Source organism: Amphiprion ocellaris, chromosome 15 (genome assembly GCF_022539595.1).
Source record: "Amphiprion ocellaris isolate individual 3 ecotype Okinawa chromosome 15, ASM2253959v1, whole genome shotgun sequence".
Taxonomy (NCBI): domain Eukaryota; kingdom Metazoa; phylum Chordata; class Actinopteri; family Pomacentridae; genus Amphiprion; species Amphiprion ocellaris.
The window spans coordinates 19,420,063-19,447,115 of NC_072780.1; the positions used below are offsets into that span (position 1 = coordinate 19,420,063).

General features: G+C 40.3%; 2 protein-coding genes and 1 long non-coding RNA gene across 5 annotated transcripts in view; 2 read left to right on the forward strand and 1 right to left on the reverse strand.

The window, feature by feature from the left end:
* The first annotated feature begins 243 nt into the window (after nucleotides 1–243).
* On the forward strand, nucleotides 244–3,806 carry LOC118469975 (uncharacterized). Its single transcript, XM_035946120.2, has 2 exons — nucleotides 244–331; nucleotides 1,841–3,806. The coding sequence occupies exons 1-2, from the start codon at nucleotides 290–292 to the stop codon at nucleotides 2,921–2,923; spliced, it is 1,125 nt and encodes a 374-aa protein (XP_035802013.2). The 5' UTR covers nucleotides 244–289; the 3' UTR covers nucleotides 2,924–3,806.
* Nucleotides 3,807–9,462: 5,656 nt separating this feature from the next.
* The window catches only part of col22a1 (collagen, type XXII, alpha 1), a 79,050-nt gene continuing 61,459 nt past the window's right edge, over nucleotides 9,463–27,053 (forward strand). For 2 of the 3 annotated variants that reach the window (XM_035946099.2, XM_035946100.2), the window contains exons 1-4: nucleotides 9,464–9,754; nucleotides 12,556–12,704; nucleotides 12,804–13,370; nucleotides 18,367–18,447. In XM_035946099.2, the coding sequence (XP_035801992.2) occupies nucleotides 12,614–12,704; nucleotides 12,804–13,370; nucleotides 18,367–18,447 (739 nt within the window). In that variant the 5' untranslated portion in view covers nucleotides 9,464–9,754; nucleotides 12,556–12,613. Of the gene's footprint in view, nucleotides 9,755–12,555; nucleotides 12,705–12,803; nucleotides 13,371–18,366; nucleotides 18,448–27,053 lie in introns of all 3 variants that reach the window. The other variant, XM_023265602.3, reaches the window with a different exon arrangement.
* Nucleotides 24,497–25,773, reverse strand: LOC129350736 (uncharacterized). The gene is made up of 2 exons (XR_008604228.1): nucleotides 24,832–25,773; nucleotides 24,497–24,717 (listed from the first exon to the last, which is right to left on the reverse strand). It is a non-coding gene; the product is annotated as an uncharacterized LOC129350736 (long non-coding RNA).

Genomic DNA, 27,053 nt, shown 5'->3' on the forward strand with positions numbered 1-27,053 from the left:
TCTCACTTCATCATCATTTCAGCAGCAAGGTGCCACTCATTTTGTGTTGCTGTAAAATCCAGTGGAGGGTAATGAACACAAAATGTTGTCAACAAGGTCATACCATGAGTGTGCACGTTAGCCGCCCCTGAGCTTTAGATCATTACAGATCACCGAGCTGCGCTGTGACCCTAATCTGCATAATTCCATTAAGGCTGCTGAGACCCATTGCAGCTTCAATGTCAGTGACTTTGGCCAGGAGACACGGAGCAAACAAACACGGCACGATCGTCCTCCTGGTCCGCAAGATATGATTCAACAAAAATTCAAGCAAGAGGTGTTTGCCAAACCTGTGAGTATACTCTGGTAGATTCTCATCTGCAGCCTGTTATCTTTGCAGCAGAGGAACTCAAAGTGCATGTGTAAGTGTAGTTACATCTCACAGTATTCTTTGTCTTAAAGAAGTCTCAGCATCAATTCCTAATAAGGAATAATTTAGAAGCAATGCCTTTACTAAAGTAATTCTTAATGCTTTTTTTTTTTTTTTTTTTTTTTTTTTTTAGCTTGAAACAACTATGTGGTCTACTAGGTAGAGCTTTACATAGTTTGCAGCCTTTATTTTGCTTATTCCTATTTTGACCTGTCCTATTTAAAAATTAGCTTGTCGGGCTTGTCTTATGTGACATTTTTCAGATTCTTCAAACAGTCTTGGAGAAATCTAGCATCCTCTGTCAGAATGCAGTTGAATCAGACACTTCTCAGCAGAGAACAGCAAACTTCCAGAGGAGCACACTGATTTATTTTCACAGACTTTAGTTGTGCAGACTTTTTTTTTTTTTTTTTAAATCAACTGTGTCTTCACTACAGATCCTCTGATGTGGTCTGCTTGCCTAATTAAAGGCTGCGAATTAATCAGCATGCTCCTGTCAACTTTGTCTCTGGATTTCCTGATTTTCTTTGTCATAGATCAAATATCTTAAAGATGTGAAACACCGGTACGACAAAATCAGCTTTTCACTGTGACCTCAAAGAAACTGCAAATGCCTTTCTATTTTATAGCATTTGATTTTGAATAAAAAAATAATCAGTTAATCAAGGATTGAACTGGTGTGTTAATCAGTAATGACAAAGTGAAATGCAGCCCTTTGAGTAAGATCTCCTCCTCAGCCCTGTTGTGAGCAGTTTAATCAAAGAGCGAATTTAACTTTAATTTATTTCTTTTTTTAGCATAAGGGGCAAAAAGGGGCAAGATGAGAAGAATGTGTAAAGAATCTTCATGTGTATAAGAATTTTTCTTAGGTTCTACCTAATGCGTCTTCGTGGCTCTTTTAGTGGACAATAGGAGGAGCTGCAAAAGATAAATGTATTAAGAAGTGATTAGAGTTTACATCTCCAGACTTGCCGATGATCACAGCAAAAAGAACTGTTTAGTTATAACTTAATACAAATCTACAAGTTTACACAAGGAAGCTGCTTGTTTCTCAATTCATAATAGACCATCAACCTGTAAATACTAATCAGCTGTGAATAAATGGACCAGTGTCCAGATGCTCTGTAACTTTTCCACAACCTGGAACTTTCAAAATTATTAATGGTTTACTGCAAGTCTGTAAAGCATAAACAAATAATTAATTTTCATTAACTGAGGCCATGATTAGGGTTATTGTTGTATTGTCATAAAATGGTGGAAGTGACTCATTTTTCTGTAAATACTGCACTTGTCACTACTATTAAGTGCCATTATGCCTTTTCGGGTCCTGATGTAACCAATTTTCTTAATTTAAAGCTTGATAAAAGTAATGTTTTACTTTTAAGACTGATATGAATCACTCATGTCTGTTTTGTTCTGGGTGCTCTGCAGCAAGAAGAAATGTTGACCATCCAAGTTAAAAATACCACGTTGCATCTGAATGGGCAAAACCTCCGACTGGCAGCTAAAAATGGCCGCAATTCAAAAACACCTGGCCTCCATCTGTCAGCCACACATGGAAAGGAGGCACTGGGTCAGCTTACGGTCTCCTCGCCGACCCAGGAGGGCACAGCACAGTTGGACTTGTTGGTGCTCAAGTCAGCCAGGCCTGACTCAAAGAGGCAGGCAGAGAATCAGCCCATGAGACGCCCCTTGAAGCTTGCCCCTCTGCAGCTGCCAGAGGAGGTGATGGAGGCTCAGAGGCAGAAACTCCAGCAAGAAGCCAAACCTGCTTCCTGTAAGCTAGATGAGCCCAGAACAAGGACTGTGAAATCCTGCGTGAGGCAGACACCAGTTAAAGCAAAAGTGGGCCCTTCTGTTTCCACTGAGCCACTCAAAGCCCAACAGCAAAACAGATCCTCCAGGCCCCAGCTGACACGCTGCATCCCCATAGAGCAGAACGGAGGCAAGAATCTGGAGGACGTGGTGTGTCGAGGTACCCCAGCTCCAATGTGCAGCAAACCTGCCCCTCCTTTGCTTTCTCAGCGAATTAAAGCTCAGGCCACACGTGGCGGCGGGACGGCATGCCAGCACCCCGGCACCCTGCAGCAAGAGACGGGGAGGAGGCGGCTGAGGCTGAGCAGAGCACAATGCCTCCAAGAGGATCAGTGCAATTCAAACCCATCAACAGGAGGATTACCTGCAGATGAAGGCAAACTGGCCCCGGGTGTCCAAGGCAAAGGGCAGCAGGCAGAGAGGGTTTGGAGAGGCCAGACACATGCAGGAAAAGTCATTAAAGAGATTCCTGGACCTGGAACTCCCTGGGAGCATGGAAGTGCCAGGAAGAGCCATCAGGAAGGAGGCAGTCAGCAATCTGCAGGATGCTCTCTGAACCACCAGTCGGCCGAAGCTGGAAGCAGTGAATGTCTGCTTGATGGTGTTAACCAAAGTGCTTCTAATTGGAGATTAAAGAGGAGAAAACCCTTGATCGCAAAGCACAACAATGTAGTTCATCTGGGACGTCTCCAACTGTGATTAAATTGCAGCTTGGAAACTCACAAAATGATGTCATACATAGAGACACACTTGTCATGGCCACACTCAACAGAAACAGGCTCATGTTGCAGTTTGGAAGCTCTTAGTATTCTACTAAACAGTGATAAAAGAACCAAACAATGTAATTTCCTCATCAGATGAAAAAAAATAACACATGTAGGAATGAGAAAATGCTTTCTAAAGCTGTGCAATTATAGACTGCTTTTAAATTAGTTCTTTTTATGAGCTTAAATGTCTAAAATCTGCAAAAGCAGCTTTGTTCTTTTTAATGACAACATGAGTAAATAAAGCCAGTCCTAGAAAAGGCACCTCATGAAATCTCAGTGTCTGGCCAAAAGCCAAAGAACCCTCAACTTCATTAATAGTCGGGAGCAGTTTCTCTTGTGCTCCCAAAATAGAAAATAAATAAATAAAAAGACTGAACAGCATTTCATGTGCCAGGTTACTTTAAGTTATGGACTGTCCCATTTCCAAAAGCTATTCCCCAGATCAGAGTGTGCACTGATTCAATTAGGTGAAGCAGCCATGGCACAAAGCAACGCTTCTGGCACATCACAAGAGGAGCAAAATCACTGTAGTCGAACCAAGATAATGGGACAGCAGATATTTCTTGCAAAGGCAAAAATCATCTGGGAAATGATCAGAAATTAAGGAGTGTGTAGGATGTTTTCTGACCTGAGATCAGTGGTTGTTATTACATGGAAATTTCAAGTATAGAGCTCCTTTCCATTGGTTGAAAAATTATCATTACAATGGACACAATGTGAATGTATATACAGTATAATAAATCTGAGACCCAAATGACTAGTTTTCTCTTTTGCCCCAAGTGTACAAATAATAAACTAAACTATTAAAAATGTAATTTGTCTTTTATAAGAAATCTTTTGAGTATTTCCGCTTTCCTAATTAAAATATAGCTTACAGGGGTTTCTGAATGCCAGTGGAGTTTTTGTTGTTGTTTGATGGACCTCTTCCGCTCTGCTTAATGTGGCCTCTGGCTATTAGCCAGACAGGTAACATTAGAGATATAACTCAGCCTAAAATAGGAACTCATGATCTCACTGTCTACTGTCATTATACTATGTCTGGCTCATTTATTCTTTTATATTTGGTAAATGAATGGTATAAACAAATCAAACCAAGGCAAAGACTTCTTTCCACTGCTACCAAATGGCTCAAAAGCTTAGAAATATTACATTTCCACCCCTTATGAATTATACAGGAAAGCTTTACACAGTTTGCAGCTTGCTCAGTCATGGAAGACAGCAGCTCCAATGATGACCCGCTGTCAAGACAAAACATAATACATTTTTTTAAAAAACTGACACTTTTCAAACCAGACCTGCCTCACAACCTGCTCCTCAGCTGTGATTGGAAATCGGCTCACTTCAGCAGAGGTTTAGGAGTTGAATGCCAACTATTCATCCGTCAGCTATACCTGCTTTATCCTGTCGAGGGTCACAGGGGGCTGGAGCCTGTCAGCCTAAAGATTTTGTTTTCATCCTCAGGCTTCATTTCCAGATCTTCAGAAAACTGTCCCAGGATCCTGTTGCAAGTGTCATACTACCATCGGCAACTCCCAGGCAGCCATTATGTCCAGCCAACACACCAGCACACTGAGCTTTTAATGTCTATTACAGAGCTAAAATAAAGACACAACCATGCGCACTCACGGCTATGGACAATTTAGAATCACTAACTACCCTACCATGCATGTCTTTGGACTGTGGGAGGAAACCAGAGCACCCTGAGAAACCCACACAGGTAAAGGGAGAACATAAAAACTGCACAATCAGACCAATAGGTTCAAACCCAGGACCTTCTAAATGTGAAGTGACCGTAGCAACCACCATGCTACCCCTGAATGCTAACTACATATTATTTTAACTCTAAGTGCTATATTTAAAGCAGTAATGTATGATTTTCTGGCCGCTTGCGGTCAGTAAAACAAACTGCAAACACAAAACTGATATGTTTTAACCTCATGTACTTTTTATGGCTAATGTGTAGTATATCTGCACAACCAGCAGCAAACATTTGAAGTCATATTTCTGGCCACCTGATGAAGTCCAGTGCTGACTTTGGTGTGCCAAATATTTCCTGAAGGAGATGTGTGGCTCTTTCGCTGCCATGTGCTCCAGTTTCTTCAACTAACTTTGTGCGTCTGCTATTTTGTGTTCAAAGGGTGGCGTACAATTAGTTTACAATAGATTGTCAAGGTTAAAGATTCTTGAAATTCCTTTTTGTGCTGGTTGCAATTGTCATATATCAACAACAACAAAGGACAGTGCAGTTAAAAAAGACATCACACACTACAGTGCTCTGTAGTGTCAAACAGCACAGGAGCACACAACAACAGCACTGAAGGGCCTAAGATTAAGAGCAATAAAATGCAAGGATTTAGTTAACAGAACTCTACGGAACATTATGATGGTATTCCATCATAAACACGTGCCCTATACCTGTTTATGATGAAACCTTATATTCATCATAAACACCATGTGGGTCAGTAACTATCACATTAGGATTAAATGCTCAGTATCAAACAAATGCAAATATGGTCCATTTTGGCCACTATCGATGGCCAACAATAAAAAGTCACAGCCACACACAAGGAATCACAAACACTGCATACAGGTATAATATGAAAAAATAGACCAGCTGAACATTTACATTTAACTATATGGGCCAGTTAAATGTTTTATACAAGTTGATGTATTGCCTGAAAGTTATCGAGTGACTGAGCTCCAGTTTTTGTGTGGTAGAATTATATATTAGAGGTCTTACTTTTTCCTTTTTCAGTATTTCTTGTGAAGTCTGTTTTGCATCACTCTTAGCTGAAAGTAATTGCAGAAAGCTAAATAATCCAGGTTGCCTTTCTGCCGTACCAGTTAGCAGCCTTGTATGTATTTTTTGTCTTTATCCTGAACCTGTTGTCTGATTATGATGTCTGACTGATCTGAGCCCAACTCTTTTTTCACATACTTTCTGCACCAAAGTTCTCTTTTCAAATGGATTTTGGAGGAGAAAGTTTATTCAAGTGTGATTGATGACTGAAGTTTTGAGTCTTGGGCCCCCACATTTGTCACTACCATTGTAAAATGACAAGTGTCACAATACTTTTGCTGATTGATTCTGCATGGGAAGATACAACAATTGCCCTTTTGTAATAGGATTAGAGGATGCCGATTGGCTAAATTAATATGGCTATGTGCATATCTTCAGTCAGTGACTGGCTACACTGCTGCACTGATGAGGTGATGTTTCTATATCACCTCCAGAAAGGAAACTACTGCAGCATTTCCCTCCCCAATGACTGTGTGTTGTATTTCATAAATTGCATATGCTACTGAGTAGGTTTACACAAATCACCATTTTTTACTAAATAGTTCATTTAAAACTATAAAAGCACTCAAAGAGTGCAGTGCTCTGCCAGGGCTGTTATCTCCCCCATATGCCATTGCTAGAAATTTAGCTTATTTTTCTTTTTTGCAGCATTTTTTTTTATTAGTTACTGATGATCAGAAATCATGGCACCATAGAATGTGGAAATTTAAAACAGATGTACTCACACACAAAATGACCTTGCGCTGAGCACAGGCATGTGTTATGCATGTGAACGTTATGTACGGATATTAAATAGTGTCACCTAAAACTGTAGTGGCCGGCTGGAATTGATAGGACTCAGAAACACCCCTACAATTTAATCAATTGTTCCTTGTATGATTTCGGACGGATAAGTCCCAATTAGTCCACAGCGGTCGATTTGTAGTAGGATCGCAATCGTGAATGTCAGCGGGCAGCTGACACAGTGTTCACTTGTTTTCATAGTTACAGTGACGTCGTGCCGCTACCTCGCAATGATGCAGAAATCTTCAACAAACCCGTGGATCCAGACTATAAGCTGCATCACTGCCAAAATCTAATCAGTTGGTCTTTGTGTTATTTCTGAACTCCCCTGAAACTTTCATCCAAATCCGTTATTCCGTTTTTGGGTATGCTGCGAACAGAGAGACAGACAGACAGACAAACAGATGGACAGACAGACAGATGGACAAATGTACGGCAATCGTCACATAACTCCGCTGCGTTCCTTGGCAGAGTAATAAATTCAAAAAGAACACCTTTGACTGGTCAGTTGACTTGCCGAGTATCACCACTCATTACTCACTACATGCAGTGTTATGCTGTGTTGTTGATCCACATTTTACAAATATTACCTTATATCTTATTGAGTGTGGTCTTACCAAATCACAAAGCAGAACCTTAGTGTGCTCCTCACAAAAGGACCATAGATGGGTATTTGTTGATCTATTCTAAAGTACAATCGCTGTACTCTGCTCCTGTGTTTATGCCTCATGCCAGATGTACATTAATTATTATCCCTGGTTGATAAAAACATTGAAACTGAACCAAAACCTTAAAGCGGAGGGCAATAAAACCAAAACCTAAAGCTGGCTCTGTTTAGTGAGTTTCCTGACATATCTGTTGGCATGTATGGCAAAATGTACTCCAAAGGGCAGGAGAGGTTATAAAACAATGTCTTTTTTTCAGAATAACTATACAAAGATATACCAAAATGAATGTGGTTATTTTTTTTGTAGTAAGGTGGGAAAATATGGTAAAATTAAAGTGTTGTGCTTTGGCACTAAGTCACACATTAATATTTTGAGCATGTTTTGGAAAGAGAGTAGCCTCTCTGTGACGTGGGAGGTTGAAAGCTGGCTGTCAGTCAGGTGACAGATGGCTTTCTCCAACACTACATGGTACTTGCAGCCTCTTGCTCACCCAACATGCTGGTCACCTCTTTAGCCCTCTCACAAAAGGCGACAGACGGTTCTTCAGACCGACACCATCACTCATATCGTGCATCTGCCCCGAAGCATCAGCCCACTTCCCATCCACTCCACACTGAGACTATACATAGCTTGGCCTGCGCTCACTTTCCTTGGCTACAAAGGCCCTGTAAATAGTCCAGGATGTAATGGCTAACTTGTTTGTTGTCCATGACATTCAAATATTGACAGCGTTTCAAAGCATTTGGTGCCTCGACAGCTCTGCAGGAGATTGGGGTGTAGTGCAGCAAAAGCATGTGGTGGCAGCTGCAGGGAGAGCTTTTAAGAGGAGAGTTCAATCAAGAGCTTCCAACGCAAAGACTTGAGATGAAGGAGACTTTGGAGGAAGAACAGGACGTCTGACACAGACAGAGACACACAGGGCTGCTGTGTTTCACTGCAGCCTCCTCTCCTGCCAAGGAGCATGACCACACATGATAAGGACATCACTGTGAACCCAAATGTGAATCACAGACATCCACTGAAAGTCAAATCTGAACACATGTACATCTGTAGATTCACAAACAACAAGTTTTCTATTGAGGATTGGAGAGGAAGTAAAAACTTTAGGGTTTTGTTTTTATGTTCACTTGTGCTGCAGATAGTAACTTCTACAAAATAGACATCAGATCAAATAAATCTTTTATCATCTCTCAGGTGTTTGTGATATTACAAAAGGAAAACGGTAAAAAGTCACAACACAGGAAAACAAAGACCAAGGAAAGTAGAAATGGACAAAAAAAGACAAAATATGAAAAACCATCGAGGCAAGGAAAGACATAAATGAAGATATACAGATATATTTTATATGATATATATCAATACGTACACTACCGTTCAATAGTTTGGGGTCACCCAGACAATTTCATGTTTTCCATGAAAACTCATACTTTCATTCATGTCTAACATAATTGCACAAGGATTTTCTAATCATCAATTAGCCTTTCAACACCATTAGCTAACACAATGTAGCATTAGAACACAGGAGTGATGGTTGCTGGAAATGTTCCTCTGTACCCCTATGTAGATATTCCATTAAAAATCAGCCGTTTCCAGCTAGAATAGTCATTTACCACATTAACAATGTCTGGACTGTATTTCTGATTAACTTAATGTTATCTTCATAGAAACAAAAATCTTTTCTTTCAAAAATCAGAAAATTTGTAAGTGACCCCAAACTTTTGAACTACATGTATATGGATATATATGTATTTTAAATAATGAGAGCTGTGTGGTCAGACATGAGAGTAAACTTGTCAAAAGAGCACAACATGAGTAATACAGATCACAGAGCTTTACTGTAAGTCGGCGCACGGACAGACATTTAAGACAAAGCTGCAAGCACGAGTGTTCTGTAATCATTTCCCCAACTTAAATACAGCCCTTCTCCATAAGTGTGTGGCTGGTTGAAGCCAACGCGGCCCGGCCCATCTCCAGCCCCAGGGCGGCTCCGCTGTGGCTATCACAGTGGCAAAGGCCGGACAGTTGAGGCGGTTGCCAAGAAGCTGTGTCTTTTCTTTGAGGGCAACACTTCAGATGGGTGCAGTCATGGAGAAGAGAGAGAGAGAGAGAAAAAAAATGGACGAAAATATCCAGAAAGTTGAGTCTATAATTGGCTGCGCCTCTCAGCCGGTTTTATGTGTGAGCACAGCCCAGTCGAGAACAGTAGAAGCCACCTCGTCCCCCAGTGAAACCCTACACTTTCTCCTTCTGCAGATCCCTCCCACTCTGTCCAACCATCCACAAGGTTGCTGAAACTCACCTCAGCTCACTTTTTAACAACACTGAACACTGGATTGTCACCCTGGATTATATAACAATCTCATCTTGATTGCTGGTGCCTGTAGGGGAGACATTTTGGATTATTACCAGCTGATAATGATGCTGCCCCGGTGCTGATTCAGGGTGTGAGTGCTGGAGGCAGAGAGACAGACACCTCCAGCAACGCTAACTGACTGACCTACTGACAGGACAGGTAAGATTAAAAAAATCATAAAGTCATCCTTCTGTTACTGCTGTCTTGCTATAAAAATGAAATCCAAAACATTTATTCTTTAGCAGTTTTCAACTGTTGGCAATGTGTGTTGTTTTTTTCTATCCATGTTGTTCTGATGCCCTATCAGAGAACACACTTCTTCTGTTTTTTCACTTCATCTTGGTTTGCACATGGAAAAAAAAACACTGCCTGTTTTCTACATCTTGGGAATGATAAACGTGGTGCTTCTGGTATACACATCTATGTTGCAGTCCCAGGTCTGCCATTGAGAGAGGAAGTGGAAACAGGCCTGATGATACAGACCTGCACTTTGTAAGGAATCTGGCCCCTGTTTCAGATGCTGGCAGGAAGCAAACCAGTTTGGTTTTTGCTTTATCTCAAATACTGTATCTGCTCGTAAAACTGCAGATTGATTCAATGCAGCGCAGGAAGACCCATACAGTGCATTTCAATGTAATCAGCGACGAAAGGGAGTCAAGTTGGAATATGTTAGACTTGTACAAACTTGGGTAAAGAGGATCAGGAGCATGAATCCACATCTTGTTCAGCTGCTTTCGTAGTGCGGCTGTGATTCTCCCCCACCCCTCCCCTTTTCTTCATTATAGTCTTGCTGGGCTGAATTTCTTAGATTTTAAATGCACACTAATTGGAGCAATTAGTGCGATTCAGCTTGCGTGCTTATTCTGCTCATTAATAGCAACAGTGAAACCAAGTAGCAGAAATAGCCCAGTGGAGAATCAGATAAGGAAATTTGTATCTGGAGGCCAAAGCACTTTGCTTTGCCCACAGTAAATAATGCACCTTCTATTTCACAAGCTACACTGACCAGGCCACAGACAACAGGCTGCTGTTGTTAAAACTGTGTTCCTCCTTAACATTTCCTGCTTTCACTTTGTACTTCAAAATCATACAAGCATATATTTACTGCACTAAGATTTATTACTCCTTCCTCACTCCTCAATCTCCACTGTAGTCTTAAAAATACATTAAAGGAATAGTTTGTCATTTTTGGCAATATTTCTTTTTTACTTCCCTGTCAAGAGTTAAACTTAAAAAAAAAACAAAAAAAAAAAGCATGTTAGCTTAGCTTAGCATAAATGACTGGAGATCTGGGAAACAGCTAGGCTCTATCGAGCACCCCTTAGCCACTTTTGTACACCCACAACCCATTAATCCATTATTTAATCTGGTTTGCAAACATCAAAAATGTAAAAATGGCAAATTGTGATTTTATTGGATGTTAGAGAGTTTTGTCACAGCTGCAGCTAAATCAGTCATGGTGGATGTATTAAAGACAACTGGGTTCTGCATTTATAATTGATGCTCCATTTAAGTTACCAGTATTACCTTAGGGCATATGCTGGAACAGCTTCCACAGGCTTCCTCACGCTTCCATGTTTTTGGGTCCATACAGTCTGTTTGCTGTTGACATTCTGCATACACAAAAGTGAATATAACTGTAATAGTAACTGACTTACTGACTCAGCAGATTGATTGATTGAATGAATCATGTGGCTGCTTTACTGTCTCCAATTATTTTTGGTCCAGTTGGTTCAAATCCTGATAACAAAAAGAGCAATTTCATAAGATTTGGGCTAATAATAATGTTTATTATTTTACAGCTATTCTAGTAACAGTAATGAACTTGGATTTTGCAATACCTCATGCTAAGCTTCTTGAGTGTCTGTAGATGTGGTTGCATTTCACTTTTGGAAAACAAAATGCATTAACAGCTTGATTCTGTGGAAACATCAGAGCTCAGTGAAAAGAGGCAAAGGATGGTAAAACACTCAGTTCATGAGGTATTATTGCTTTTCAAGTTGTGCATAACTCAGACTTTCCTCAACCTCCTACGGTGACCCCCCGCAATGACACACTCTTCCAGTCAGGATGAGCCCATGTTATGGCTACGGTCAGTCACACATCAGTCCTAACAGCAGGCATCACAACCACTGGTGTACAGTAAGTGCAAGAATAGTTTTGTGTTTATATGACAGGATTGTCACTGCCACCCAGCAGAACAACCTCGTAAATGAATCCAGCAAAGACAGACTAATCAGGGCTTCGCAACATGATCAAACCTGCACGCATTTCACTCCAGCAGCTCCAAGTGTCAGCTAGAAATACCTGTGTGAAACTTTTAAAAAAATCACTGTGGAGAAGTTAGGCAGTGCAACATCAGCAAAGTGCACACTCCTGACATTGTTCTTTTACTGTCATGTGGGTGGAGATGGTAAGAAAAAATAGTTTGGCAGCAAGTTACAACAATCTTTGGTGAGTCCAGTTTACTCTGGATGGAGTGTTCACTCTCTGCCGTAGAGAAATGTGTATTTCAGTCTAAGTTTCAATTATCACATCCTCAGAATGGAGAACATTTCCTGCCAGCTTCCAAAAGAAAGAGAGGACGACAGAAATACTGGACAATGGGGGGATGAAATAGAAAATGTCTTTCCTCGTTGGAGCTCAAGTTTCTTTATACATATAAAGTGCCTAATGCAATTTTAAATCAGCTTTCCAGCAGGCCCTTGTCTGAGTAAAGATGTGGCAGCAGCTATTGTAGGTAGCCTGTTTTTTCACAGCAATCTCCCAGCACTACAGGAAGCGCTTCATCCACTTTGGTTTCACTGTTGGAGAGAAATGACTGCAAATTCTGTTCATGTTTCACTGATGAAAAGGTGCAAGAGACAGATTTAGACCCCAAAATGTCCTGAAGTTCAGCTGTGCATTTACAATGTAGTTTAACTGGTGAATTGTTGATACTTCCACTGACCTTTCCACAGACTGGACAGCTGGATGGTGGTAATAAGCTAAACAATACAGACCCAAGCTAAGGCCAAGATGGAATTGCGACTGGGATTTAGGATCACCCTGGTCTTGGTCATCCTGGCCTTGACTCTTTCTAATGAGAGAGTGGAAGCTCAAAGGGCAGGTAAGGCCATCATGATTGAAAGTTTTGACATTTTGAGAGCAGTTGTATAGCTTTTATTGACGATATGTGATTCAATCCTCTTGTATGTTCCTACTCCAGGGTGTAAAAATGTTCACTATGACTTGGCATTTATCCTGGACACCTCATCCAGTGTGGGGAAAGAGAACTTTGAGAAGATTAGACAATGGGTGGCCAACCTGGTGGAGTCTTTTGATGTGGCACCTGACAAGACAAGAGTAGCCGTGGTTCGTTACAGCGACAGACCCACCACTGAGTTCAATCTGGGCCGACACAGGACCCTGGAAGATGTGAAGCGAGCCGCCCGTAACATACGCTACCTGGGGGGGAATACAATGACTGGGGATGCTATCAGCTACACCACCAACAACATCTTCACAGAGCGGAACGGAGCGAGGTCGAACGCCAGAGGCATTCAGAGGGTGGCCATCCTTCTCACAGATGGCCGAAGCCAGGATTATGTTCTGGAGCCCTCTAAGGCAGCTGCCAAAGCTGGCATCAGGATGTTTGCCGTGGGCATTGGGGAAGCTCTGAAGGAGGAGCTGGAGGAGATCGCAGCTGAGCCAAAGAATGCACACGTCTTCCATGTGACGGACTTTAATGCCATTGACAAGATCAGGGGCAGGCTCAGGAGGAGGCTGTGTGAGAGTAAGTCAGCCATCAGGCGTGTTGCCAACACATCACTCACACTGCATGCTGCACGGCTTCTTTTTGAAGCCTCACTTTGAACAGCCTGCCTCACCCTCAACATGCACTTAATCAAATTAGACTCTTATTTTAACCTTTAACCACTATGCGGAGGAAAGACCCTAACCACGAAACCCCACCCCAGCCACAAAGAGCTGCACATGCACACTGTGCTATCCTGGCTGCTTTTGATCGAATTTGAAGCGTGTAAGGGGGCTGTTGCTGAAATTGGCTTGTAAATGACAGTTTACGACCAAGACATATCTGTGGTGTAGCTGCCTTTCTGCTGCTTTGGTGCAGAGGCGTTTAGCACTGGAAAGCCTGTCTTATGCTAACCTCAATGGTTTTTTCACCAATGTGCAGAGAAAAGCTTTCAACACAGGCACACAGGCTTAGAAGGTAGTTCACACAGAGAAATAAATTAGCTTAAAAAAAATAAACAGTTTTAGCATCATTATGTTGTCCAGTAGCTGTGCAGAGAAGTGGGCAAGTGTCTGTGTGTGAGTGTTTTCATGGAGAAGATAGATGCTTTGCACTCCATCGCTTGAAATTCCTGCCTAAAATTAGCCAGACGGGAAAGAAAAGGATGCCATAAGTCTTAGCCACAAACAATAAATATAAAAAACGGAAATGACATGATTACACACTTCACTCAGAGATGTGCAATGACAAACTCTCAACTCTTACTTTATGGCAGAAAAAGAGTAGAGATTTGGCAAGGAAAAAGCAGAGATACCTCTGAAGAAAGTGATGATTCAGACTCTAAAATGCCTTTATTCTTTTTTGAGGGCGTATCGTCTTGCAAAGGCAGCTCGTAGATTCATTTTACAGGCAGTGACCTCTAACTTTGCTCCTTGACTACATAGATTTTCAATCTGGCAGCCAGTAGTGTAGGTTGTATATTACAAAGCATGCTGTACAGCAAGTTTGTAGACTTGAACTGACCAGAGTCTAAATTTATAATGAAAGAAAATGTTCCAGTGTTTTCTTTCTGTAATCTCCAATCGCCACGAGGGAGTCTCCAAGTATATCAGTGGTCAGCACGACTGAGCAATGCGAGTTATTTTCACCCAGAAAATTATAGCTCTAATGTTTCAAGTGGGTCTAGTGCAGCCGCTCAAACTCCCATGTTAAATGTTTTCACCTTTTAATCTATAGGTTTAAAAATGGACGCTACTTATTCTGTGCTGCACTGATTCATTAGAGCATGTGTGGTCTTACCTAAGAATACAAGCTCGTATAATCACGCACTTGACCTTACATGACCCTCACTGATGAGGGACCAAGCGTGTGTTTAAAACAGCTATAATGGTGACAGGGAATGCAAGTCAAAGAAATATACTTTGTAGGAGTGTAATGTTCAACCTTCTGCTGATACTTTGAACCTGTCTGAGACATACATTTGCAAAGGCAGCTTTACATTGCTTCCAATTTAACTCACAGCCTGTTCCCTAAATTATAGCTTTAGGGCCACAAGTGCAGGGAGTAGCTCAGCTATCTAGCATGCTAAGTCTCAGGGCTGTGCAACAACACCGTCTTTAAAAAAGGGTGACGCACTTCCATTCATTCACAGAATGGTAATTTTTGGTAAACTCTCTGGCTTTATAAACAATATAAACCAAGTATCCTTGCAGAGATCTCACATTATCACTTTAAAAAGACTTTAAGACAGAAGGGAAAACACAGCTTCAGCCTGACTGCTAAACAAACTGAAGGCAGACACAAACAAAGCGCACAGCTGAAATTAGAAATAAAGCGTGAGAAATGGAGATAATGCCACCTCTTGTGGAATGATGAAAAAGTATGCAAATGCTGACAGTTATATTAGCTGCTTGGATTTTCTCATTAGACATGCTTGGGGCTTTGCATGGAGCAGAAAAACAAACCGTGTCAACAGAGCTGTCCTCACAATCAGCGGCACAAAGGTTTGAAGCCACTCTGATGTGATGATTCTTACAGCTGTGATTTAGGAACATTTCAGGCTTTGATGGCAGATGTTTGACAAACACTTGATCTGTTAGGGAAGTTGGACTCTTTCACTGTGATATTTCCGGCCACAAGTGATATTTAGGACTGGCAGTCACGGTGCAGACAAATTGTTGGACTAATATTAGGTTAAATGAGACCAGATTGACCAGATTGATTTCAAAATGATGATACGATTCTGATTTGCAGTTGTTGCCTGAAATTTTGCCTTCCCATGTGAGGTGGGACAAAAGGTTTCATTCATATTTACTCTGACAGTTGTCTAAACAATGCAAGATAGCTGATCATAGTGAGTTTCAAAGGCTGATAAGTTCAGGTTTGTCTTGACAAGTTAAATTTAACTTAAGAAATGAATCATTGAGGATGGAACACTAGAGAATTTAGACTGTTGGAATGTATTGTCACTCAGCTTTGAAGGGTTAGTTCACCCAAATGCAAAAGTAAACATATTTGTTCTCTTCAGGTATTTTGTCACTCAGATAATTTTGAGGTTTTAGGTTCTTGCCCAACCTTGATACAGTAAAAATAGCAGCAACCTCAAAAACAATGACCTAAATGTGCAAAATGGAAAGTTTTGCTAAAGATATAGATTGCACAATGAGGCAGACCTGTTTGCTCTTTTGTCTTCCACCAAATCAATGCTCTGTCAACATTTTTCAGGGGCACCGTCACTGTATCCTGGGCTTAGCATCACCCAGGATAATTTGTGGCTGCTTTAGAGCAAGACGCCGGAGCATTTTTTCCCCATATAGCAGAATGATAGTTAAGTGCCGTCAGAACATTCCCTAATTCTGATAAAGCACTGTGAAGAAAGGCTTGACTATTGCAATGCTTACAATACACAATACTTGCATGCTAACTTTGAAAAGTGCTGTTTAAAATATTTTATTTTTAGATATTCATTTGGGGCTGCACAGTGGCGTAGTGGTTAGCACTTTCGCCTTGCAGTAAGAAGGTCCCTGGTTCGCGTCCCGGCTTTCCCGGGATCTTTCTGCATGGAGTTTGCATGTTCTCCCTGTGCATGCGTGGGTTCTCTCCGGGTACTCCGGCTTCCTCCCACAGTCCAAAAATATGCTGAGGTTAATTGATCATTCTAAATTGCCCGTAGGTGTGAATGTGTGAGTGCTTGTTTGTCTTTGTATGTGGCCCTGCGACAGACTGGTGACCTGTCCAGGGTGTCCCCTGCCTTCGCCCGAGTCAGCTGGGATAGGCTCCAGCCCCCCCCCCGCGACCCTAGTGAGGATTAAGCGGTGTATAGATAATGGATGGATGGATATTCATTTGACACACGGTGACCATATCTAACACCTGAAAATAAGTAAATACAGTTTCATATATAGCTATATAATATGTAATAGCTGTAATGTGCACTACCATTAAGAAGTTTGGGCTCACTTACAAATGTCCTTATTTTTGACAGAAAAGCATTTTTTTTTTCAATGAACATTAAATTAATCAGAAATCCAGTCTCGACATTGTAAATGTGGTAAATGACTATTCTAGCTGGAAATTGCTGATTTTTAATGAGATATCTACATAGGTTTACAGAGGAACATTTCCAGCAACCATCACTCCCGTGTTCTAATGGTACATTGTGTTAGCTAAAGGTGTTGAAAGGCTAATTGATGATCAGAAAACCCTTGTGCAATTATGTTAGCACATGAATAAAAGTGTGAGTTTTCATGAAAAACATGAAATTGCCTGGGTATATATATATATATATATATATATATATATATATATATATATATATATATATATATATATATATATATATATATACATACACGCAAACCTCTCTACGACTGCGTCTCTATCTAAATATAAATGTCAGCATGCAATAATGTTCACAGTAGCAATGTAACAAGCTAGTTTGTAGCTGGTAGAATATTTATTAGCTACTGAGCTAATACTTGCTAATTGACACTAAACTTAAAATCCATCTGAGACTGATGGGAAAGTCATTAGTTTTGCAGTTTTGCTGGTGCTTGATGGAAAGTGCAAAGACCCAAGTTGTTACAGTTCATCCTGCAGTGAACATAAATGTCTGTACAAGATTTCATGGCAATCCATCTAATAGTTGTCGAGGCAGTTCACTGAAAAACATGCAGTGGTGGCGCTTGAGGAAGAGTTAGGTCGTAGAGTCACTGTGATTATCCCCCCTGGGCATTGTGGACGTCTGCAATAGTTGAGATATTTCAGCCTGGAGGAAATTATCTGGACCTACTGATCACCCAAGAGACTGACATGTCCCCAGAATAAGAACTCTTTCAGAAACACTGTCCTCGTTTCTCAAAAAAATATCTCTACAAACAGTTTTCAGGTAGCATTTTCCCTATTTCATATGCTGTCAGAAACCCAAACAAAATTCCCTGCCTTCAAGAGATATATGTATTTTTGGAATTTGAGTGAACTAACCCTTTCAAAATGTCACTCAAATTAAACCAACATTTACATCTATTAAACTAAACAGTGTCCCCCTCTACATTCTTTCATAGGGCAGCTGACATCTTGACACAAATAGAAAATACCTCCCCTGCCAATAAAAACTGAGGGCGAAGGTGTTGCCTTTCTCACTGTCGTCACCATCACTAAAATATGTGTGTGTGGAAATACAAAACTGTTGCTGCTTCTCGGGTCTTGCTAGCAGATCCCACCTCACCCGTCACTCACCCATCGTCACACTTCACTCTCTCAGACATCAGACAGTAGAGTCTGTCTGTGCTGCTGCTCTACAGATCACATATCAGTCACACAGCTTCCTAAAACAATCCAACTCTTCACAGCTTTGTCACCTGATTCCTCATAAAGCACACGACTGACTTCTTCTTTTAATAAAATAACCACTTTCTAAATAAAAATATAAGGTTACCATGAAAGTGGTTGAACATTTGTCTCCTTTGCGCTCCCATAAGAGCATCATATTTTGTCTTGCAGCGCGTCTAACTGAGCCACTGTCCTTTCTCCTCAGATGTCCTGTGTCCAAACATGAAGATCCAACCTGATCGCTTTAAGCCCAACAGCACCAGTTATGGTCTTGAAGAGGTTCCAGGTATGTGCAAACTGCTGCTTTCTGAACGGCAACATGGAGCCCTGGCAACACTTGTCAACCACAAAGTCAGTTCTGTATTTTTCGGAACATTTCCTACACTCCCACGTGTAGCTTTTTTTTACTCAAACACAAAAATATACTTTCTTATATGCAAAGATATGAAGCTTTCACTCACAATTTTCTTCTCTATTTCTATCTGATTGGAAAGAGAATTGGTTTTATATATGACTTGGAAGGTGCTACTTCTCTGGCACATTCATTATCTGTCTTGTGACAGACAGGCTTGCAAAAACAAAATATTTTGACTTCACATCGAGCATTTTTGCATAACAAGATTGTGTTTTTAGTATGTTAATGTATGTATTTTGTTCTAGGCAGCTGTTAGATTCCACCAAGCCCTATAAAACATGAAAATCAATCAGTAGGGTTTTTCAAATTTGCAGTTTTGTGCAATCCCCAACAGCAAAATGCAAAGTATAAAAAATTTACAGCAGGAGGAGATGCTTGGCATTGCAGGAATATACCGGGTTGCCTTCTTGCTGAGAGCTACTCTAGATGTCTTGAGCAACTCTGATATGAAGCTATTGGCTGTAGCTGATTAGCCTGACTTAGTATGAAGACTGCTAATCATAGCAACACAAAGCTACTGCCAGCAATTGATTGACATAGCTTAGCATAAAGACTTCTAGCTGCAGTATTGCAAGGATACTACCCACAAACGGCTAGCCTTGCTTTGCATAAAGACTGCTAGCTATGGTAAAATGAAGCTACTACCTACAGCCAGTTAGCTTTCTTCAGCATAAAGAATGCTAGCCATAGTTATACAAAGCTCCTGCCTGCAGCCAATTGGCTTTGCAGAAAATACTGCTAGCTGCAGTAATGTAAAGCTACTGGCATCAGCTGGTTAACCTAGCTTAGCATAAATACTGCAAATAAGTGAAAACAGGTAACCTGCCTCTGTCTGAACATGTCAAAACCATCCTACCAGTGACCCATAGCTGTTTACCCCATTACCATTCTTTACACCAAGCTAAGCTAAGCTAAGCTAATCAGTTTCTGCTGAAAGAGTCATGTTTAGGCTACTGAACAACAGTGCAGAGCAGTCTTGTCATGTAACTCAGCAAAAAATTAAATGAGACCATCTTCCAAAATGTCCACTGTGCCTTTAAAGGTGTAGAATGTGCAAACACACTGCTAGTCCTTACTCATTTGATGGTTTTATTTTATACATTCCAAGCTACTATGTTAAAGGCTTTTCTCAGAAGTCTTGAATAGCATTTATCCAGAGAAGTCGGATGTTATAAGAGCGTCTTTTGGGGGATCTGAGTTCCTGTCTGTCTCCCACCCACATCCATCACACTAAGAGAGAAAACAGATGCACAGACATGAGTTTGGACTCCTGCTATGTCCAAGTTCAAGGGGAAAAGAGATGTCAGAGCACTGAAAGCTGTGTTTTACAAATGTTGACTCTGACCACACTCAGCTGACACAGTGGCATCTGATAATTAGGTCAGCTGATACAGGTTCCTGAGTGCACAATTCTGTGAATAGATTCATCTGTGTCAGTATTTGCCTATTAGCTGTCTTTTTGGTTTAATGCAAAATGATCCAAAGAGCCTATATAAAAATTTAAAAAACACCATCAAAGGCCATGTAAACTAGAGAATTAATTGATCCGATTTTGGAACATTTCAAAAGCTTCATCTATCTATTTTGTACAGTCTTTTATGTTCAGCATTGTGATGGCGCACACATGGTGTAAGAGTCAGGGAGCACACTGAACAGGTTGCCAATCAATGACAGCTAACACACGTGCGCAAACAAACGCAGCTTTTCTACGGGCAATTTAGTGTCTCCAGTTCAGCTAACTTGCATGTCTTGGTTGCGGCAGGAAACCAGAGAAGCTGGAGGAAACCCACACAGACATAACATGCAAACTCCACATAGGAAGACCCCTATGGAGGACTAAAAGTGCCAAAATTAAATAAATAAATACATCATTAAATAATTAATTAAATATGTCATTAATTAATTAAAATTGGAATTAAATATTTCATTAATTAATTAAAATTGGAATTAAATATGTCATTAATTAATTAAAATTGGAATTAAATACTTAAATGTGTTATTAAATAAATATATCATTAAATAATTAAATATGTCATTAATTAGTTAAAATTGGAATTAAATATGTCATTAATTAATTAAAATTGGAATTAAATACATAAATGTGTTATTAAATATGTCATTAATTTATTAAAATAACAATTATTTTAAGTAAAAAACATATTTCATTATTTCACGATTTAATTAATTATTTCATGGTCCTTGTGTTGCAGTGGATCATGAATTAATTTTATCTGTCAACCTCGCCCGTCAAAGTCCGTGGGCGGGACTAACGTGAATCTAGTCTAATCCACTGCTTTTGTCTGCCTTGAAACCGGAAGTAGAAGTCTTTCTAAACATGGTGGCTGTGTAGAGGGAGAGTCGCTGTGAACTTTCTAGAGAGTTGGTGAGAGATCTTTTAGACCTTGCAGAGTATGTGGAAGCAGGACCTGCTGACCGCGAGCATGTAGCGTGTAAAGCAGAGGAATTTATTGAAGTTGTTGAAGTCATTTCCGCACTTTCCGACCAAGATGTTGACCGTAGAGTGACTGCAAATTTAGAGGAAGTACTCCGCCGGTTTTCTGGTACCAGGGTGCAACAGGAGCACACACAGGGACCAGGGCGTTTGGCATACCGAGGGAAGTTCTGGAACATCACGTTCTTTGTGGATTACCAGCCTGTCAAATTGCAGCGATGCTCGGAGTGTCGAGCGCTTTTCCTTTAGGACCTACTCGGCGCGGCACGGCTCCGCTCGTCTTTGTTTAGCCGCGATTCCACAAGCATCTACTCGGCACGGTACGGCTCGTCTCATCTTTGTTAGCGAGCGTTTCCATACGGACTAATTTTCAGCACCTTCTCGGCTGAGGTTCCCAGCGAGCTGAGATGAGCCGATAATGTGGCGTTTACATAGTGCAGGCCACTGATTGGACAGGGAGTGACGACACAGAGCAACTTCAGCACGAAAACAAAATCCTGCATTAAAAAATGACTGTAAACAGCGACGGTGTGCATTGCTCTTCACGAAACTCTCTGTTCTTCATAATTTTAATGTGACAGCCAGACCTGTACCGTGGGTGAATGAAGAGGTCGAGACTTTGTCTTTGGTGGTGGACCAAAGAATACAGAGAGAGCTGGACGGAGAAAGTTTATCAGGAGGTCTCTGAGCGGATGGCCGCTCACATATACAGTAGACTGTATATAAAGAGGACAGAAGCAGTGTAGGGAGAAGCTGAAAAAGCTCAAAAGTGACTATCGGTCCACCCAGGACCACAACGGCCGGCGTGGGTCAACCAGGAGGTGTTGGAAGAGGTTTCATGGAAGCTATTTACTGGCACCGCACCGGCGAGCAACAGGAGGGAGACTCAGCCGCTGCATTGTTGGAGACGTTCGAGAACGGTGAGTGTTTTGTGACTTCAAGAAACTTATACATCATTTATTCCATTGGTGGCAACCTTCTTTTAAGCAAACAAGTATTTTTAGAAAGTAACGTCGTTGTCTCCTGTAGCAGACAATAAGATAACTAGTTAGCCATCGGCGCTAACTCCATGCTCTGCTTGTATTTCGTGCTGCTGTTTCTAACGTTTAGCTCTCAGAAGCTAATACTTCAGTCAGCATGCCGTGTTTTTCTTGTACTTAGAGTGAGTGTTTATTTCTGTTCAAGAATCCCTTTCCACATGCGAAGCCTACTCCACCTCCGTCGCGGAGCCCCCGGCTGCCCTGTCTCCTCTCTACCACCAGCAGCAGCTCCTCTCCAGCACCAGCTTCGACACCGACCCTGTCAACAGCACCGTCTTATCACCGGTAAGACACGGTAAACAGAGAGCATGGTTGATTTTCGCATTATTATTATTACTACAGGTGTAAATGCCTGCAAGCATGATCAGAACAGTGAGACCAACGACCAAGAATTGAGGCAGGTGTAAATGCAAACTGTGCAGCAGCCAGCTCAGGAACGCCTGATGAAAGCTACATGTAGCTGCAGTGACACATAAACAGAACACATGCAGCTGCATTTATTTTCCATTGACTTAACAAGTAAGTCACTCTAATTAATTTACGTTCTGGTGCAGTGTAGTATTGCAACCATTCTTCTTATAGTCACTAGGTAGCTGTGAAACTGAATGAAAATATACATAAAAATGAGAAAACACAGCTCTTCTTAGCAACTCCAAAATGTGCACAGGATGAAATGAAGTTCACACCACGTCGTTTTTGTTTGTGGTGGAGGAGTTACTGCTTGTGCTTTGGTTAAAGCGAAGAGTGCCAGAAGTTTATTAAAGTATCAAAGACATGATCATGATTGAAAATGGATGGACGGGTGGCTAAACACATCACATCATAGCTGTGGAGTCCTTCCAGCTCCTGGGGACTACAATCTCTCAGGACCTCCTGAAAAAGGCTCAGCAGAGGATGTATTTCCTACAACAGCTGAGGAGACATGGCCTGCCACATGAGCTGTTGATCCAGTTCTACACTGCAGTCATCCGATCTGTCCTGTGCACCTCTGGATCAACCACACAGCAGGACAGAAACAGACTACAGCCCATAGTACGGACTGCAGAAAACATCATCAGAGACCCCACTCACCCTGGACATTTGGACTACAGAGCCCTGTACACAAAAATCACCACTACTGTGTTTATAGCAATTACCATTTTGCTAATGTGTTCATACATTCCAGTCTAGCTGTACATTTCTGTTTATATTGTGTTCTATTTTACTACTATTTCTTTTTCCTCCCTGTTCCTCTTTCTATAGTTTATTTTTTATTATTCTCTTCCATATTCCTAGGATGACACCAACAGCCGAAACCAAATTCCGTGTATATTGTGTACTTACTTGGCCATTAAAGCTGACTCTGATCACTTTTCTGTCTTTGGTCTAGGCAAGAGGAAAGGGGGCCACAGAAAACTGGACCTTCCTAGCGTACTTGTGGAGATGCAGGCTGAGGAGGAGTGGAGTCATGCCCAGCATGATGAGAACATCTGGTTGCTCCTCAGCGAGGCAAGAGAGAATGAAGCGGCCTTGCAGCGGGAGGAGATGGCCCAGAATACTGCCTTCAACCAGTCATTCCTGGGTGTGCTGGGGTAGCTGGGTAGGCAGTGGGCAGCCGGCGAGTGTGAGCGAGTCCACCTCCCATAGACTTGAGATTTACAAGTGCTGGTCATATAATTAGAATATCATGAAAAAGCTTGTCTTTTGGACAACTGTCAGGTCAGCAGTCTTCCCCATGATTGTGTAGCCTACAGAACTAGGCTGAGAGACCATATAAAGGCCTTTGCAGGTGTTTTGAGTTAATTAGCTGATTAGAGGTGTCTTCAATATTGAACCTTTCTACAATATTCTAATTTTCAGAGATACCAAATTTGAGATTTTTGTTAGTATTCAGGTATAATCATCAAAGTTAAGAGAAATAAACATTTGAAATATATCAGTCTGTGTAATGAATGAGTATAATATACAAGTTTCACTTTTTGAATGGAATTACTGAAATAATGAACAACTTTTTTCATGATATTCTAATTATATGACCAGCACCTGTAGTTGTATATAGTTTTACTTTTAGTCCTCCACTGTAGGAGAGGCCCACCACAGTTTGTACTTTGCACATTGTAAATAGTTTTGATTTTGCTGATGACTAATAAACTATTTTGTGACTTATGTGATTGCATCATAACTTCTCATTTTGTCTGTTAAGACACTGGTAGAAAAAGAGTCAACAGTCTGAACCAAACAATTCTATATTCCCTAATAATGTATTTGTGTTTAATGGGATTTAACATGTTTTAACACAAACTCCTTTATGGTTCATAATTCTGGTGACTGAATTACACCAAAGCAATACTGATTTATCAAACTGGAATTTTCTTAAAACAGCTGTTTTAATGTTTTGGCGTTTAATTTTTTATTTAATCTTGCTAACCTTCACAAACAAACAATAGTATAGACACATCTACAAAAGTTTATTGTCAGAATTGCATTAAAGAAAACAATAGCGGTCCGGGGACCGAAAAACAGAAGTATAACAAGAAGAATAACTTTGCATGACACGTAGTGCATCAGTGCATCCTGTACATCTCTGTCCTCCTCCTCTACACCTTGTGCCACTGCAGGCTCATGTGCTGCTGCTTCAGGTAAATCCCATGAAGTCTCATCAGAGAGCATCTGAAACACATACACAGCATACATATTTTAATACCTAATAGCGACAAACTGCAGCCATTACAGGATCGTTCACAGGACTGATACACGATAGCTAGCGAACTAGCATTAGCTTACCCTCATATGTCGTCTCGTTCATATCCTCTTGTCTTCGGCTTGATACTGCTTTATCGCCTCCCAAACTCTCCTGTGTGTCTCCTCAGTGTTTCGACTCGTCGCTCTCAGCTTTCTCCGACTCTTCTATTACTCTGAATCTGACAGAAAGCCACAGACCGAGCAGCAGGTGTACTATCGTCTCCATGTACATTGTTGCATTGCGTTTGTGTCGCACAGAAATGACGGTAAGGGACTTTCGGACCGCCGTGCTATGACGACTCCACCCACGATGAGGTGGTTCTCAATGTAATGGAAAAACAACTAAACCGAGACGAGCCGTGGCGCGCCGAGTAGATGCTAAAGGAAATGCTAAAGGAAAATTTGTCTTGCACCGCATGTATCAACATTTGGGAAAGAGGACCGAGTCTTTAGCGGTTGCTAATAAAGTTTTGTTTTATTGAGTATCCAAACCAACGTAGAGGTGAATAGCGCCACCCAGTGTATCGGAATGTGTTCACAAGCTCTGCGTCAATCCATTATCTGGAATCGATTTGCCTTGACTTGATGTGCAGGGTAACCAATCAGGTGTTAGGATCCGCCCACCGACTTTGACGGGCGAGGTTGACAGATAAAATTAATTCATGATCCACTGCAACACAAGGACCATGAAATAATTAATTAAATCGTGAAATAATGAAATATGTTTTTTACTTAAAATAATTGTTATTTTAATAAATTAATGACATATTTAATAACACATTTATGTATTTAATTCCAATTTTAATTAATTAATGACATATTTAATTCCAATTTTAACTAATTAATGACATATTTAATTATTTAATGATATATTTATTTAATAACACATTTAAGTATTTAATTCCAATTTTAATTAATTAATGACATATTTAATTCCAATTTTAATTAATTAATGAAATATTTAATTCCAATTTTAATTAATTAATGACATATTTAATTAATTATTTAATGATGTATTTATTTATTTAATTTTGGCACTTTTAGTCCTCCATAGACCCCAGCTTGCATTGAACTCAAATGCAAGACCTTTATGCTATGAGGTTACTGTGTTAACCGCTAAGTACAATAAAAAAAGGATAGCCGACAACTCTTAAATGAAAAGCAGCCATCTCCTTTTAGATTGTTGCTTTATGTCTAGTAATGATACTTTATTCTAAAAATGAGCCACACGGGTGTGATCTGCTGTGTTTATAGTGTTCTTGAAGGCAGTCAGTGGTCTAAGAATTACATCTGTTACTTGAAGTGACCACAGTTTTTTCATTCACTGGTCAACTTTGAGATTTTGGATTATTTTGCTTCCACACGATGTCTTTTTTAGACCAGTGAAAAGAAAACACCCGCAGTACACAGGTAAGTATATATCTTACCACCCTTTGCCTAATGGACATTTATTAGCACACATTTATTGAGATAAAACCTCATTTGCATGTTTAAACATACAATTTTAGAAAACTCTTTAACCCTCCTATTAAGTTCATTTCCCAGGAACAGCAATTATTTTGCTGGGTCATGTTTAATTATGACCATTTTTTAAAATATTTTTTTTTATCAATATTTAGTGCTGTGATGTCATTTAGCTCTCACAGATCATGGGTCAATGAGGATAATTCACTCGTTTTTCAAAAAAAAAAGCATGTTAAAACTTTTTTTTTTTAATGTATATTGGATAGACCCGCAAATAAAATAGTTTTACATGACATTGATTTTTTTTTTTTTTTTTTTTTTTTTTACATTTTGAGTTTTTTTTTTTTTCATGGAGTGATGTTGATAACTTAAAATGAGACACCTCTTCTGTTCAGGGTGGGTTTGCAAATATGTGAAATGAAACATTTTTATTTTAAATGTTCATTACTGTCAAACAGAAGATGTTTCATACTGAAAAAGCACTTTTAACAATTTTTTTAAAAGATTTTTTTTTCACTTTAAAATGGGTCTATTTGACCTACAATATAACAGAAGGGTTCATATAAATAATCAACTGGGGGAAGTTTCATGGTGATATCTACTTATATTTTACCCATAAATAATAGTTTCCAGTAAAAAAAAAAATCAGAGTCAGAGATCTTCACTTCGGCAGCACTTTCACACACCAAACTTTCCAGTTTTATTCTCATCTATATTCTGAAGATTTTGTTTTACAGCAGAGTTTGTTCAAATATCATTTGCCGCCTGATTTATGTAAAACTGTTTCTAAGCACATGGTG

Coding starts and splice junctions, on each gene's coding strand:
- LOC118469975 (XM_035946120.2), top strand. CDS start 290: ATGATTCAACAAAAATTCAAGCAAGAGGTGTTTGCCAAACCT. Junction 332..1,840: donor AAGAGGTGTTTGCCAAACCT/GTGAGTATACTC, acceptor GGTGCTCTGCAG/CAAGAAGAAATGTTGACCAT.